This window comes from Erigeron canadensis, chromosome 4, assembly GCF_010389155.1.
Source record: "Erigeron canadensis isolate Cc75 chromosome 4, C_canadensis_v1, whole genome shotgun sequence".
NCBI classification, from domain to species: domain Eukaryota; kingdom Viridiplantae; phylum Streptophyta; class Magnoliopsida; order Asterales; family Asteraceae; genus Erigeron; species Erigeron canadensis.
Window position 1 is genome coordinate 32,720,907 of NC_057764.1, and position 17,905 is coordinate 32,738,811.

General features: G+C 33.2%; 1 protein-coding gene across 1 annotated transcript; it reads left to right on the forward strand.

Moving 5' to 3' along the window:
* The first annotated feature begins 1,146 nt into the window (after window positions 1-1,146).
* On the forward strand, window positions 1,147-11,342 carry LOC122595380 (disease resistance protein RPV1-like). The gene is made up of 9 exons (XM_043767731.1): window positions 1,147-1,340; window positions 2,108-2,683; window positions 3,284-4,409; window positions 4,518-4,841; window positions 4,935-5,864; window positions 5,956-6,568; window positions 9,876-9,943; window positions 10,204-10,335; window positions 10,920-11,342. The coding sequence occupies exons 2-9, from the start codon at window positions 2,160-2,162 to the stop codon at window positions 10,977-10,979; spliced, it is 3,777 nt and encodes a 1,258-aa protein (XP_043623666.1). The 5' UTR covers window positions 1,147-1,340; window positions 2,108-2,159; the 3' UTR covers window positions 10,980-11,342.
* Window positions 11,343-17,905: the final 6,563 nt, after the last annotated feature.

Sequence of the window (17,905 nt, forward strand, 5' to 3'; positions counted from 1 at the left end):
TACTATATTATAAAGCAGATTTTCTTTAAATTTTCAACATTGAACTTGAAATTTTCAATATTGATTTTAAGTACTTTCCTAAAATGTCCTTCCTATCTATTCTATATTTATCTAAAATAACTATAATATCATTTCTCTCTTCTCAAATCTCAACCAATCATCTTTTTTCTCTCTCCTCTATAAATCATTTATTCCTCTAATTCAATCAAAATCTTTTATCTCAAAAACCGTACATCGATAAATTATAAAAATTGTATAGGTGTTCTTAAAATTTCATGCTCTTTCATTAGAGATGTCATTCGATATACTTTCGACAAATTTTTAAATCCGAGGGCGGAGCCCGTACGGCTAAGGCATTTGACTATCATACTCTATGACATATCAACTCCTATAACTTATCATACTCTATGACATAGGTATCACCCCATCATCTCATCGCCGCAACGCGCGGGTACTTGCTCTCGTCTATTAAAAAAGTAGTTATCATAATATTTTAAAACCTCTTTCAATTTAAAACTATTTTTAAAAATTGACACATAAGCTTTTATCCCATGTGTCATTTTTATAAATTGTTATAATAATTATTTTATTTAAACATATTTAATGAATTCCAAAAATTCTATATATGACAAAGATATTTTAATAAATTCTCATCAAATATAAATATTAATAAACTATGTTGGGGTTTATGGAATTTGTTATGGTCATCATTTGATTTTGACCAAAAAAATAAATTATTTAGATTTTTAGATGTATAGTCAACTTAATGAGGTTCAATAAAATTATTAACATGTAAGTTTGTTTGTTACTAACATAATTCATATAGGATATGATGTAGTATTATATTTGTATTAGGAAATTATTGTTGTAATATATACACAATTTATTTGTTTTATTTTAATATTGTTTTATTTTATCTAAAACCTTTCAATTAATGTTTTAAATTTTATATTTTTAATATAGTATACTCGTATGTAATTTAAATCACTGACGATATTATCATGTCATTTGTTTCTTTTTCGGCATGTTTGTCAATAATCATAGATTTATAATATCCCGACTCAAGAGAATTATAGATTATCTTTCTAGCCCTATATATCATGCATGCGATATCCATGATTTATTTTGGAACAAGTAAAAATGAAAGCAAGCAAAGGAACCTTCCCTGATTTATCACCTCTCAAAAATACACAGCTCAGTCACTCACCCAACAAAAACACATTTATTTATTTTTTCCTAGCCACAAAAATTCTTTCAAATCCCTCAAACCATAACTTTTCCTCAACCTTCCATCGGCGTTGATTTTTCGTCCGGCGTCTGTGTCTCCTTGTTGATTCAAAGTAAGTAAAGTAATTTACTAATCTGTTTGACTTTTCTCCTTCTTTATTTTTGCTTGTCTTGAATGTGTTTTTACTAGAAAAATACTAGTATGTCTTTTTAATTTCTGATTTTATTCGTAAATTTATGTATTTCAATTAAATTAGTTTTGTATCATGATAAGCTAACCTAAGCACCCAAAAACTGAAAAACAACTTATAAGCTAATCCAAACACTAAGAACCAAATTGCTAGCTTTTCAGAATTAAGTCATAAGTTGGTTATTCTTAATTAATTTGAATAAGCTCAAAACAAGGCTTCTTATATGTATTCAATTTTAACCAGCATTTCTGTTTGCTTTTAGCTTATTTTAGGTTACCTTGTTTCGGAGCTTATTTAGGTTTGATTTATAATTGATAATTAAACCACCTTTTGTACCTTATTTTGTAATAAGCCAGAAGAAGTGGACAAAATATGCATATTAGCTTATCTAGTTATCAATATACAATAAGCTCAACCGAACACTTTTGCACTTGCGCATGGTGTGATTATAGTATAAATTTTTTTATTTTTTGCACTTAGTTATTCATTTCAAACAATGGAATTGATTTCTTCACTCATTTCTCGTGTTAATTTCTTTGTCGCTGCCGAATAGTGCATTAGATATCTATGCTTTATTTCATTCTCTGAATCTCCCTCTACCAAATGTGCCCTTAGGGTTAGAGAAGAAGTATAGTTCCAACTTCCGACCACATTGCCGCATCTTGAAAACTCTGTTTCTTTCTCCACAGATTCAATGATGTGAACCGCAGTTGTAGCTCAAATCATTAATAGAGGTTCATCATGAGTGAACTTGTACGTCAAGGATATTCAACATACGATCATAATCACAAAAGTTATGATGTATTTATAAGTTTCAGAGGTGCTGACACTCGTAATAATTTCACCGATCATCTCTACAACGCCCTTGTAGAAGCTAACATAACTACCTTTTTGGACGAGGAGGAGATTGAAACCGGAGAAGACCTGAAACCAGAATTGGTGAATGCCATAAAGTCATCAAGAGTTTCTATAATCGTTTTGTCCAAGAATTACGCTACATCAACATGGTGTCTTGATGAACTTGCGTTGATCCTTCATCAACGTTTGATCTCTGACCATATTGTCATTCCCATTTTCTATCATGTTGAGCCCACCGATGTCAGGAAGCAACAAAACAGCTTTGGAGATGCAATAGCGAGTCATAAACAGAGGATGGAGGCTGAAACAAATGCAGAGAAAAGAAGTCAATGGACTAAAAAGATGGATCGATGGATTAAAGCACTTACCCAAGTTGCCAGTTTGAAAGGCAAGGGCGTCAAGGACAGGTAGCCCCTTGATGATGGAGATGCATCAAATTCAACTGATTTTCAGTTAACTGGTCTTGAAATAATTCATATACATAGATTGATCATTCCTATTATTTTGTCATACTTTAATTAGAAGAATAGTTTAAGCAATTGATTCATTTGAATGGTAAGTAAGTATTTTAACTTCTATTATCAAAGGGGATTTAGCCTATCAAATTGGTATGCCCCCATCAACCTGAAGGTTGTGGTTTCAATTTTCACTCAAATGTACGCGGCCTAAACAAGGTATTCCTGTGACCGTTTCTGAACCCTTTCACTTGGCCACCCCCAAGATGGTTATCTAGGGAGGTCCAAACCTGAAACCTCCCGTGAAGACATCAAGACACCTAACCACTAAGCCACCTTGGTGGTAAATTGTCCTAGAATAATCGAAACTTTTCTTTGTTGGCTGTTTGTCATCCATGGACCTAAGATTATTTAGAATTCATGCTAAATATGGCAGATGCCGTTGCATGATTTTGAGGCAAAAAGTATCAATAGTAGAATACTGTATAATGATATCATCTGAATCTCCAGATCTAGTTTTTATTTTGTGGTTCTGTGTGACACCTTTTTCAGGAGAGAGGCGGAGTTTATCAGAGAAATTGTTGCGAATATTCACCGTATAATAGGTGGACACTTAACACATACTCTACCATTACTTTTCGGGATGGAAGATTCCATTGATTTCATTAGTTCATGGTTGACAGATGGATCCTCACATACTAGTGACATCCTTACTATCATTGGTATGGGAGGTATAGGGAAGACATCTTTGGCCAAATATGTCCATGGGTCATATTGTCATTTATTCAAAAAAAGCAGCAGTTTTATTGAAAGTATCGGTGAAAAATGTGCTGCTCATGGACTACTTGTTCTACAAAAACAACTTTATGGTGACATTTCAAAAACAAGTCAGTTTCACGTTCATGATACTTCAGCATACATCTCAATGATTAAAAGAGCAGTAACTCGTAAAAAGGTATTTCTAGTTCTTGATAACATTGATAGTGTTGACCAGTTGCATGCTTTACTTGGGGAGCCAGAATTTTATCCAGGAAGCAAAATCATAATAACAACCAAAGATGTGTCATTGGTAGACCAATATGTAGCAATCAACCCAATAGTTCAAGGAAACCATAAGAAGTGCTTAATTGAAGGCTTACATAAGAAAGCATCATCACAGCTTTTAAGTCATCATGCATTCATGAGTGACCGACCCAAAGAAGGTTATGGAGCAGTGTCGGAAAAGGTTATGGCATATTGTGGAGGACATCCATTGGCTCTTAAAGTTCTGGGTGGGTCTCTCTGTAACAAGTCTGTAGCTGAGTGGGAGGATTGCATAATAGGGCTGAAGGAAGAACCTGATTCCCGTATTCAAAAGGCCTTGCAAATGAGCTTTGACTCTATGCCATCCAACAATGATAAGGAATTGTTTAAGCATATTGCTTGTTTTTTTGTTCATGAGGATAGAGTTTTTGCTGAAACAATATTAAACTCATGTGGTATCCGTGCACGGAAAGGAATCAGTAATCTCATTGATAGATGCCTTCTCACGATCGGCCCAGGTAACTGTTTAATGATGCATCAATTGCTTCAAGAGATGGGAAGAGATTCAGTACGCCAAGAATCACTAGGAAAGCCAGAGGAGCATAGTCGATTATGGTGTCATGAGGAGTCATTCAATGTGTTGGAAGAAAATAAGGTAAGAAGCCATGTATAATTCTGATTATAGTGCAAAATGCAAGTATTTACTGCTATCCATATAAAGCTACACAAGGTTGCTAAACTTAAGTTTTTACTTTCTTCTTAGGGTACGGGAAAGATTAAGGGCCTTGTTTTAAACATGAAAATGCTTGAGATGGAGAAGTTTCGTGGATCAGTTAAGTTAGACACGTATGCATTGAGCAAGATGTCTAATCTAATGCTACTACACCTCAATTATGTGCAACTCACCGGATCTTACAAGATTTTTCCTCGGAAATTAAGATGGTTGTGTATGCATGGGTTCCCTTTGAAGTCTATACCTTCAGACTTGCCAATGGAAAATCTGGTTGCTCTTGACTTGTCCTATAGCAATATTGAATCTTTTGACATGTCTGATGGTACCTTGCAACAACCTGGGAAGAGGCAAAAGGTAACTAAACCTGTACATTAATATAATTTGTAGTATTCTCTCAGGCTGGGATAACCTGGTATATTAAAGTGTAACTTCTCTCCATCACAATAGGTATCTGGATCGTGCTCAAAAGGAAAAAGGTTGCTGAGATCATTGAAATTTCTCACTTTAAGTTTCTCTAAACAGCTTCAGAGTCTTGGTGGCTTTCTTGAACTTCCTATGCTTCAGAGGTTAATAGCTAGAAAGTGCATACGTTTGACTGAGATTTGTGAATCAATTGAGAATTGTGCTGAGCTTGACCACATTGATCTGAGTGACTGCCACAAACTTGAAAAGCTTCCAAAACCCATAGGTAGCTTAAAGAAGGTCGAAACATTGAAACTAGATGGTTGTGATCTTCATGAACTACCGATTGAGATGATGGATACAGATTCACTGGAAGTTCTCGAGGATAAAGCCATCGATGTAGATTCAAAAACTTCATCATGTGCCAATTTGGAGGTGTTACCGAGTAATTTAAAGCTCTCTGCAATATTTTTGCCGAACTCAGTAGTAAGGTTGTCGCTTGCATCCAATAATTTGTCTACGGAATCCTTTCCTATGGATTTCAGCTGCCTGTCCATGTTAAAAGATTTATGTCTAGATGGCAATCCAATCGTTTCCCTGCCCAATTGTGTAAGAACCCTTCCTAGGATTGAAACACTTAGTATGAACAACTGTCTAATGCTGACATCAGTCGAGTATCCTCCTCACACGTTAACACAGTTAAACCTCCATTGTAGTTATTGGAAACCCGGTTATAAGGTTTCGCTACAAAAGATTCTGTTTAATCTTGAAATGGTCCCACTCAAGTTAATGGCAGACAGGAACGTATTAGCACCTTCGTCATTTGAAGTTGAAGGCATGATCAAAATCCAACCTATGGCAGGTGTTGAAGAAAAGCTATTACGTAGTTTGGGGTGGCCAAATCTGAAGTTTATTAAAGATAGCTGCATGGTAACTAGTTATAACTATGGAGGACAAGAGGAATCTCAAGTCCAGGTTATGTCTAGTTAATTACTCCTTAATTATATGTCATTAAATAAATATGTATATATTTATTTCTGCTGATTAAGCATGTCATATTTGGCAGATGTACTATGAATTTGGAATATTCAGCACAATTTTTCAGGAGAATCATTGGGTACCGAGACAGCATGGGGAAATATATTTTCAGACATCAATATCATTTACCATCCCGTTGACTTTTAATTACAAACTTAGAGGACTTAATTTACGCATTGTGGGCGAGTTTATTGAATTGCCAAAGATCAGAATTAGTAATACAACAAAGAACCTCACCTGGGTATACATTCATTATATTAGGTCAGTCAATCCAGGTAGAGGGTATTTAATGTTTTTAAGCCATTGGATGTTTGGGATGAATGAGATGGAAGTTGGTGACGAGATTAGTATAACTCTAGAAAAGTGTAATCCACGACTTATACATCATTCCTGCGTACACCTTATATATGATGGCGTGGATGATATGACACAGAGAATGAAATTAAAATTTGATGATGAGGAGGAGGAGGATGATGATGAGGATGAAGAAGAAGAAGATCCATTGGATTATTACAAGTCATGGAATCACATAATTGGTGGGGATTTGTCTCCTTTTCAATTAACAACGGGACACTATTTCCTCAACTCCATGGATTTTTTGCGGAATTTATATTCTAGCGACTCCAATGCCCATTATAAAGGTACAAGATTTCTCATTATAAATACTACTAATTACTAAGTCTCAAAATAATTATACTATATTTATTTATATTTATTCTAAGCTGTTTGTTCGCTAGTAAAAACTGATTAGCTTAACTGAATACGTTCCCACATTATATTTAGTTCAAGTTAACATTATGTTATTCAAAATATTTAAGTTAATGAAAAATGATAAACACTCATTTTAGCAAGAAGTGCTTACGTTTTTCTGAAATATGAAGAGAGAGTAAATTTTTAACGTGACATGTATCTTTTGGCACTCACCCTTAAAATAAATGTACACTTCAAATAAAAGTTTACTAATGTTTTGATCTTTGAACTTTTTTAAATTAGGTGATTTTATCCTTTTGACGTTGTTTTCTCATGGTTTAGTTTGTCAACATTTGTTAACTTGTTTCAAACCCATTAAAAATTGGTCAAAGTTTGAAGAATACCATGTATAAATTTAGGTGGCAAATCATTGTAAAATATAGTTTATAGCTAAAATGGATTAACTTGTGGTATAAGGTTAATAATAGCTTTTTGCCCATTTTTTTAAGCAAAAACAACCATTGTTATGGGATCAAACCATGCTATAAAAGGTTAAGGATTAAACAATCAAATTGTCAAATGTTTCACAATTATATTTTTTTATCAATGCATTTTGTCACAACTTATAGTTAAATGGAAATGTTATGTTATTTCTTATTATTATGAACATAAAAATAAATCTACTGTATTTATTTATCACTAGATTAAACTCGCACGTTGTGCGGGACTGACAATATAAATAAAAAACACAATAACTTACATTATTATTCATAAATAATTATAATATTAAAATCTGTCAGATTATGACTGATTCAAACAATAAAATTATAGTTTATGAATATATGATATACGTCATATATATATATATATATGGCTAATAAGTATAAATATTTATAAATCATAAAAAATGTAAAATATATCATTAAATATAATATAATAAATACTTTCAAAAAGATATAATATATATAAACATCTTCCTACTCATATAGAAAATAGAAAAATAAATATTAATAATTAGGATTATGATTAAAATTGACGATTAAAATCATACATGACAACATTAATATATCAATTTAAATTAAAAAAAAATTGATAACTCATTAAGAGATTAATTAAGAGATATATACATGGATCAATTTATTATAATATAATAATTAAATTTAAATTAAACTTAAATTTAAATTAAATTAATATAATAGCCTACTTGTTAACCGACATGTAATATATTATTATGTTTAGCCAGAGTTTGTTATTTTTTACTTTTTTATTCTTTTTATTATTAGTTAATGATGATTAAGATAAAAAAATAATTTTTAAAGAATGCTTAAAATTAAGAAATTAATACAAGTTTGCCAACCAATAAAAATCCTACATGACATTCTTTCATAATTGTCAACTAATCAAAAAATTATCCTCTCTTAGTTATATAGAGAGATATGACACATAAAATATTATTTTGTTTGTTTTTTCCATCTTTTATTTTTAATTATGTTATTACTACCCATTTAAATAGTTTTCACGTAAATTACTACCTATTTAAATAGTTTTCGCGTAAACAGTGTTTTAAGTTAGGATTACAGAAGAGTATATATAATAATATATTAGAAATAGCAAAATCGAAATAAGGATATCTATAGTTGGAGTGGCAAAGCTCATTAACTTGGTGATGGAAACGTGGGTTCGACTCCGGATTTTGAGATTTTTAGTTTTTAAATGTTAAAACATAATTTTAAAAAAAGATTACAATAAATATTACAATACAATATTGATATTAGAGTAGAGAATTGGAAAAAAAAAGAAAGAGATCTCAAAGATCTTTTTCCTAAAATTAGCTTTTGTCCATTTATATCATTATCCTACCTTTCCTTCAATGAATTAATTTAAATTTCCAAATTAAATTTAGTTTATTATTCCATATATACAGTTTTTGTAATTAGTGTCATAATGTTGCATTAATAGTTAAATAAGTTACCATTCGGTTGATAGCCCAAAAAAGTCCCTCCATAAGGGCTAAAATGTTTTTTAGGAAGATTTATCTTCAACTATTAGAAGCCAACATTTTCCCTTAGTATATTTTCGTGCTTTTGGATGAACTAGGTATCGGTGAAAGAGCTTTCACGTAAACTCGATTAAGACAACATATCGAGACCCTTCGTTGTAATATTCGATCCGCACGTTTCAAAAAAAAAAAATAGTTAAATAAGCTTGCTTAGGTTTTTTTCTTTTCTTATTTTTACAATTTTTTTTTCGTCATGATTTTACCTAACTTCTATTTTTCATTGGTTTGGATTTGTACAGCACATGTCAACATTAAATTATGATAAACAACTTTTGAATTGATTTTCTGACTTCGATTTATATTTTAGCAAATCTGAGAGCTTTCCTCTTATAAGGCTAAATCTTTTGTTGGGGTTATGGATGGTGCCTCAACTCGATAAATTCACTTCAAAATTTATGTCGGAGGGTTTTTCCTATATTAGTTTGTAAAAACTTTTTAAACAGTTTATCCAAATAAAAAAACATTCAATATTTGTTATATCAGGGCAACGGTGTTACATTTTTTTAATTATTCGTATATTAATTTGCAAAGTTTATATTCTAAATTTTTTCTAATAAGAAAATAGTTGATGTTTATCATCCCCGACCAACGGCCGGGTATAACCCTAGTTTTTTTGAAAGATTATTTTGATAGTTGATATTCTTTTTGGGCAAACTAAAAACTATATTTGTTAGGTTGAAGGGAGTCCATCTCGCACCATCCCAATCTTCCACACTCTCTTTTCCACGTCATCAATCTTTTATACATCCCCATCAGCCCCAATTACAAGGATCCATCATCCATCATCGCCCATCCCATTTTTTGTTTTTGTTTTTATATTATATGGTTGAGAGGAGAGAGATGGAGGATGGCATGCGTGATGGCTAAACTGCTTGGGGATGGAATTTTGTGGTACCAAACATGAATGGGGCAGTGTTCCCGTGTGGTACCTCCCCCATCTTCTGATCACTCCCTCCCTTAAGATGGACAATAATTTGAAGACGGATGAGCAATCTAATTTTGGGTGCCAAAACATGGGAGAGGTGACAAAACCGGCCTACATACGTTACTATTACCACCACTTGGTTTCTGTAAGAGAAATACTTGTCTACATACGAGATATGACCCATAATATGTTAAACAACAATTTTTCCCTTTCATCCTTCTAAGTACATGTAAATGATAACCAATGTGTTGTTTTCTATTTAATCATACATCAGAAAAGGTGGTTTCATTTAGAGCTTTCTCCCAAATGAGGTCTGACATGTTTGATGGTCTCCCACCAGAGGTACACTTTTCCATACCTGATAAACATACCACAATAGTTTATCCAATAAAGACATTCCATATACTCGTAATTTAATTAATTAATTTATCACAATATACACACATTGTTCATGTTAATGCATACGTGTGGTATTACATTAAAAGTTATGGTAAGTAAACTTCTCATTAAATGAAAACAGAAAAGCACAACTCATTTTTTTCTTTTTAAAAAACCCTAATAATTACTCTCCCTGTCTTCTTCTCCATGTCACACGTCCCCAGCCATCCAGATATCGCCGTGCTCGCCAACGCCGTGCAGTTTGTACTGCGATTCCATCACGAATCATTTTTTCTAAACATCCAACAAGTGTGCGAATATTGAAGTTGTTCGAGTTGAGGCAGGCACTAATAGTGGTAAGCATACTTATTTTATGATAACATGGTATACATTCTTTCTTGTAGAGTAATACACATGTGCACTAGGAAGCATTGAACACATTTAGGGGTGACACTGGTTCACCGTGCATGAAGCCTAACACCCTTCAAAGGGGATGACTGGATGAGAGAAGTCTATAAATACCTACTAAGAAACTTGAACCATTAACTTATAATAAAAGGTATAAGCTTAAATAAGTTTGCCATAAGTTTTATTGGCATTTGACCAAATTAAGATTCTATGGCCATTACCAAATTAAGATTTTATGGCCATTGTTATAAGAAGTTTTTGGATAAATAGACATCTTTTCCCTTAAAATTGTCAAACAAGTTTTTTTGGCAAAATTTTTGTAAAACTAGTATATCCGGCACTGTGTTGGATTAACACCAAATCACTTGAAATTGGCTGTCCCACTGCCGGGTTTATCTTACGTATCAATGAAAAGTGGCTAGTTGTTAGTATAACCGGACAATACCATTTCCAGTTAAATTTTTTTTTTTATTAACGCTTGATTGGTTTATTAATCTGGGGTTCTAACGTTTTGTATTGTTATATGAAACAGGATGAGGATATGAATCATCAGGGAGCAGTGGCAAAGTTTCAGTGGGGGGTCGGGATCTAAATTTTTTTTTCCCTAAGGCTATTTTTCGGGTAAATAGGGGTCGAAATCGAGTATATCGAAATTTCTCTACACGAAAACAATATACCCTTACATCGCAAAAAATTTTTCGAGGGGTCAGGGGTCCCTCCCCGCCCCTTAATAGCTTCGCCCTTGTCAGGGAGAAGAGGGCCTAATGGTAAGGGACGACTGGTTTGAGGAGATTTAGTGATGATAATTACTATTAGTTATTATTAGTAATTACTTGCTAGCCATTAGGGTTGATTGTCAAGGTTAGTGTTTGTGTTATGAGGAACTCTTGTGGAGGTGTTGAGACTAAGACTCAAACTTGGTATTTATCTATCTTTTTTGTTGAGCGGCATTTAATCTACTCCTACTACTAAATTACACGTATGCCTGAAAATCAGGACTCTTGAAAAACCCCAATTAATCCACCCCACAAATGTGGGAAGTGGGACTCGAACCCAGGTGGATCCTCTCAAGGTCAAAGACCTTACCAATGGGCCACCAACCTCATTGGCCATTTATCTATCTTTTTATTAGTTTTATATTGATACAAGCGTTTGGTTTGTCTCAAAAAAAAGTTATTAGTTAATTGTAATTTATATTGTTTTCTTTCCAACAAAAAAGACTTTGAAGTTGAGGTGATAGCCATGTCTCCAAAAACATGGCAAGAGAGACAGGGACCATGAAAGTATGGGATTCAATTAAACCTTTTTGGACAAATGTGAGATATGCAATGAAGGGTTTCAAAGAGATCGAGATTTTCACTTGCATAAAAGAAGACACAATTTGCTAAGGAAGTTTAAGTAAATGACAATTACATATTCACTTTTTTCATACTAGACAAATGTCCGCACGATATGGCGGTGTGACGGCGATGTTTGGTGGCGGTGGTGGCGGTAGCGGTGGTTGTGGGGTTATTAATCTAAAAGTAATTGATATAAAGGGGTAGTGTAATTATTTTCATAGTTGAAGGATATATGTTGTAAATAATTATATTAAGGATATTATAGGTATATTAGATAGAGATATTTAAAGGTGAAGGGTAGTTTAGGTTTATCAAGTTCTTTTTGAGAAATTTGGAGGGTGTAAAAGCTTTATAAGGTAGTTTAGAAGTTTAGATAATTGATGTAAAAAAGGTAGTGTAGTTATTTTCATAGTTGAAGGATATATGTTGTAAATAATTTCATTAAGGGTATTATAGCTATATTCACGTAGAGATATTTAAATAAATGAATAAAGAAGATGGGTAGTTTGGGACTTTAAGTTTGTCATGTTCTTTTTTGAAAAATTTGGAGGAAGTAAGAGCAAACCCAATGCTCATCCCAAAGATATTCCAATACACTGCCACATAAGCGTCACATCAAAAAAAACTCTTTCTAATACACTTTTTCCAATTCACATCCAATATACTCCAACAGATTTATTTTTACACTTTGTATTAATATTTATTTTTACACTCTAAATAATTATAATAATATTAATGATAATGATAATAATAATAATAATAATATTATTATTATTATTATTATTGTTATTATTATTATTAAACAATAATGATAAGGGTAACAGTAATGTTAGTTATTTAAAGTCCAAAAAAGTCCATCAATTTTTTTCCAAACTCCAAATCGATTGAAGTAATTGTTTACACAAATGAAAAACCAGTGGAAGAAATTAAGGGCTTTTTTTTTTTATTTTTTTGGGGAAAAATTTTGTGGAGCGAAGACCGACACAAAAGACGTTTGGGTTTTAATCTGGAACAACCAGATTATTAAGTGGGCCGATAAATTGGGCTCCAATTTGGAATCGGACTTTTACACATCAGTGCATTACAATATACTAATTTAGTGATTCACAACACTTTTATTTAATAGATCCGGTTTTTTTAATATATGGATTTAATAGTTAAGAATTTAATACATTTAGTCAAATTTTATGTTTTTTTTTACTTAAATAACCATCAATTAAATATTTTTACTTAATACATACAGACATTATTTAGGAATCCAACCACTTAATACATTCAGTACTTACGATTAAAAAAAAACACATTCTATCAATTATTTACTATGAAAAAAAAAAAAACAGGTCATAGATGCCGTTTGTAAGGACATGGCCTCAAACCCATAATTTTGATTAGATTTGGTCTTAGGCCAATAATTACTTTACTTAATGTGAATTGTGAAAAGCTACAAAGTCCATGGATTAAATTAATATCCTTCACGACAGTCCAACCGAATGAGTATCCGCTGGATCAAGGATATGTATCATCAAACACAACCTCTCTCTGCAATGGATTTTTAAGATCTAATAATCAAAGTTTTCTTTTTATAGTATTTCGTAAATCTCCATTGATTTCCCGACTTGATACATCACAAGAAAAAGAATACATCTTGAAAAACCTGATCATCAAGTTTCCAGGTACATCACAAGTTTCCAGGCCCATACCCAAAAACAATACATCTTGAAAAACCTTTGTGCTGAATTCGATCTGGGCCCATAATTGCAAAAAGAAAAGGAAAAAGTTCATCCATTGTTAAATTTTGAAAAACAAAATTTGAATCTATTATGTTTTATAGATAAAAAAAAAACTCTATATTTGGATCAACTTTATAAGTAAAGTTGGTGGATCTACACTTTTGGATAAAAATCAAAGATCAAAATCTAAATTTGATATTTTAATCTTAATTCTTAATTTCAATCTAATGATTATTGTCCAATTTCACCTTTAAAGTTAATCTCTACTTTAGAGAATCTTAATTCATGTTTTAATGGGAGTTATAAAAGTAGATTTAGAAATGATACCCACTTTTTGGTTTTAAATTCCTAAGTGGAGCCGAGATTAGTACCCAGTACTCACTATTTTTAGTTCATAGGATTTGGGACTGAGACACCTGAAAAGTGGTACAAGAAAATGGTATCGAATACCAAATGTAACTGGAATATGTACCATGTTTTATGATTTTCAGGATTGGTACAGGACGAGAGTGGAATCCCACACCAATCCTTATGATGACAACCCATCTTTTAGGCCCACTGAAACGAGTAGTCGTTGGATCTTTTGTAATTGAGCAGATTTGCCCAACCCATGTATGTGTCTTATTTCATTTGCAGCTTTTACAGATGAGAAGTTTGTTTTAAAAAAAAGTATTTATTTTGTTTAACTGGTTGCATAATTCGGGGTCGGTTTGGCCATGTAATTGTTTGTCGTTATCTTGGCATCTTGATAAGTTGAGGCTATGATAAAAAAAATGTCATTAAAACAAAAAGAATCACAAAGAAATGACTTAACCAAATGTTCTTACTTTATAAAAGACGTCTATGTTGAAATCTCATTAGGTAAAACAAACATCTAGACACAACTTTTTTACATTATGTTTTTGCACATAACAAAGTTAACAGATTTGACTAGGATTTTTGGCTAGAAATCAAACATATGGTTAAATTTTTGCAAATTACGTTCCATTCCTTGTTTGATTTCAAGCCAACAATCAAACATATTGGTGGATTTTTGCAAAGTTAAGAATATATTAAATTATGATAAACTACAATGATAATGAAGGTAAACATATGCAGAGTTTCTTGGCATCTTTTTGCAACTTAGTGATGATCACCAATCACTTGAATTGGTTTGATTATTGTACACCTTAACGATTGAAAAAACACTATATTTAAAACCATGAATCACAAATGATCGACTGAAATTCATCAAACACGAAATCCATCAAACACAAGCACATCAAGTATATCAAATTAAAGTTGTTATGAAACAACAAATGTCCTGCAAAAAAAGCATCACCACTTTTCTACTCCTGCAAGTACTTGAGCTAATTTTCTATCTCTGTGGCTTGATCCTTGAACAAATCTATAACATCAAACCGTTGCCTTCTTTGCACCAATTGCCAGATCTTCCTTACTTAACTGAGACAAGAAAATGGAAAGGGAGTTAGTGGATGCCCCGGCCAATTATTACGATAGAAGAAAAAGGATAAATAACAGGCATATGATGTCGGTCTGATTAAACAGCAGAAGATGAAACTCTGACAATCCCATTTGGAGCTGTAAGATATTTTCTTAAGGTCTCGTTAGTCATTATCATCATCTTTAACATAATGATTGAAGGTAAGTAGAGAGGAAAGATGTGAAACCAAGCTAAGAATTAAAATTCATCAGGCTGCAATAAGAAATTCACATTTAAATATGTACACGATTGGCTCAACAAAGATCAATGATCATGTGTCCCAGTAGGATCAAGAACAATTAAGAAATATGTAATAATCTTTTAATAGAAAGAATTGTTATATTACACACTTGTTTTTGCCTACCGTACATATTCTATATATACTAGTCGAATGGTTACGAGTGAACCATTGTGACTATTCTATATAAGACTCCAGCTTTAATACTTCCACATCTTGTATAATATCCTTATCCCATTGGGGAAGAGGCGGCAGCAATTCCCAAGACTGTTTGTCATCGTAGTTTTTCATTACCCATCTGGGATGGTCACGATTGGAATAACCACATATGCATAAACATTCTTGAATAATCCCCAACCGGGAATACTCACATCTGTGATGAGCTGGAGTGGGAATTTCTTTGAATTCCTCTTTAGATAAATGAAAAGAAAGTATTACTGTATTGTGATTTTGATCACGCATCAGCCAGTGAAGTGATCCATTGCATAAGATACCAGCTAGGCCTGGCAATCCATACCCAAAATAAGATAAGCGGGTCAAATTGGGTAAAATTTAACACTTGTTGGGTTTGATTTCGGTATGGGGAAACAAACGAAACGGGTTTGAGACACAACCCCTTAAATTCAGATTTGTAACCTGTGGGTCGAGCGGGTCTACACTACCACCACAAACGGGCTTGATAAATTTCACTATTTCAAATCCATTGTCTTTTAAATCTTCCTTCCGGCTATAGATTCAACACGGCTTGTTGAGTGTTGTATATATATATATATAGTGAGATATAATATATAGATATATATATTCTATACATATACATATATATATATAGGAAAGTTATTTTTAGTACAAGGGTTTAAAAAAGTACAAAAAGTACAAGGTATTTCCTCTTTTTTCTTCCTTCTTCCTTCAATCTCCGACCACCACCACCACAACCATGATCATCTCCGACCACCACCATGATCCTCCGGCGACGGCGACCATCTCCGGCGAGAGTTACACATGTGTAACTAACTTACACATGTGTAAGTACAACTTTTTTTTTTAGCATTTTAGGGTCTAAAATTTCTAAGTTTTTTCCTTCGTGAGACAATCACCACCAGCCACCATCATCTCCGACCACCCCAACCACGGCGCCGGCACCGGCATCAAAGGCTTCGCCCGTACCGTAGCAAACCGTCACCATCTCTTGGATCGCCGCCCATAAAATCCATACGATTCCCATATGCGTCCCTTGATGGTCAGCTTAGAACGGATGAGGGCCTCTGGCCCGTACCGTATCCACCCGAAAACGAACCTGATTCTCGCCGGAAAGTTAACTTACACATGTGTAAGTTGTAGTTACACATGTGTAAGTCTCGCCGGAGATGGTCGCCGTCGCCGGAGAATCATGGTGGTGGATGGAAATGATCATGGTGGTGGTGGTGGTGGTCGGAGATGGAAGGAACAAGCATGTGTAAGTTAACTTAGACATGTACTTTTTGTACTTTTTTAAATGCTTGTACTATAAATAACCCACCCCTATATATATATATATATTTCTACAGTAGCAACTAACAAGTGAGGCTATGGAGTATAAATGTTTATTTTCATTTTCGTTTTATGTGTACAGAGAGAATAGAGAAAGACAGAGAAAAGGATATGGATGAACTTTATTATATTTTATCTTTTTACACTCTTTTATGCAGGGGTAATATTAATATATATTGTAATACTGATATAATTTATCTTCTTTTCAAACTTATTGTTTTGTAATATTGAAGGATAATAATGTAATATTTTATAGCTAATAAGTAAAGACTTCTATTTAATTATCGGAAACAAGAAATCAGACAAATCTTTTTTGCACATACATGGAAAAAAAAAAATTGCGGGTAAACCCGCACCCGACCCGTACCCAACCCGCTTTGACCCGCACCCATTTGACCCACATCTCCAAAATGACCCGTTTGGACCTGCACCCGCTTTGACCCATTACCCAAACCCGCCCAACCCGCCCATTTTGCCAGGCCTAATACCAGCATACCCTCTACCAAAAACACATCTTCAATTTCCTTTAAAAGATTTCGTATCATGATCATTTGATCTCAAAGATATCGGATAAAAATGTGTAACATTCTCCGCATATTTGCCTAGAATAACCTTGTAATCACCTGAGGATGAATCATAACCAGAACCATAAAGATCTGGTTTCGGATGACAACAATTATTGTGAAAGTAGGGGTGTTTCACGATTTTCCGCTGTCTAGTACAAGGATTGAGTACACAAAGTTTAGCATTATCAGAATTATACGAGTATATACATAGAAGACCATTGGAAGAACCAACCAGTGACTACTATACAGCAGACCATAGAAGACCTTGAAAAAAAAAGAGTCACAAGGTTCATTTTAAAGTACATATAGCATGAATCACAAGTGACTACTATATTTAAAACCACGATTCACAAGCAATTGAAGTACATATATCAAATTGAAGTTGTTCAGAAACGACAAAAAGAAGATACGATACCAAAGCTCAAAAGAATAAATAAGTTACATCATATAGCAATGTTCAACAAACTAATATCTTGACACAAAATTGATAACACTGTAAGTAGTTACTGTAATAGTTAAAGGACTCTGCCTTAGCTGAAAATGTCTTGCAGAAAAAGCATCACCAATTTGCTACTCCTGCCTGCAGAAAAAAGCATAAACCAATTCGCTATCTGTATCTCCTTAATCCAATCTA

Excerpts from the sequence above, each read along its gene's own strand:
- LOC122595380 (XM_043767731.1), top strand. The coding sequence starts at position 2,160 with ATGAGTGAACTTGTACGTCAAGGATATTCAACATACGATCATAATCAC. Across the intron at positions 2,684-3,283 it reads GGCAAGGGCGTCAAGGACAG|GAGAGAGGCGGAGTTTATCA; the intron begins GTAGCCCCTTGA and ends CACCTTTTTCAG. Across the intron at positions 6,569-9,875 it reads CTCCAATGCCCATTATAAAG|AAAAGGTGGTTTCATTTAGA; the intron begins GTACAAGATTTC and ends ATCATACATCAG.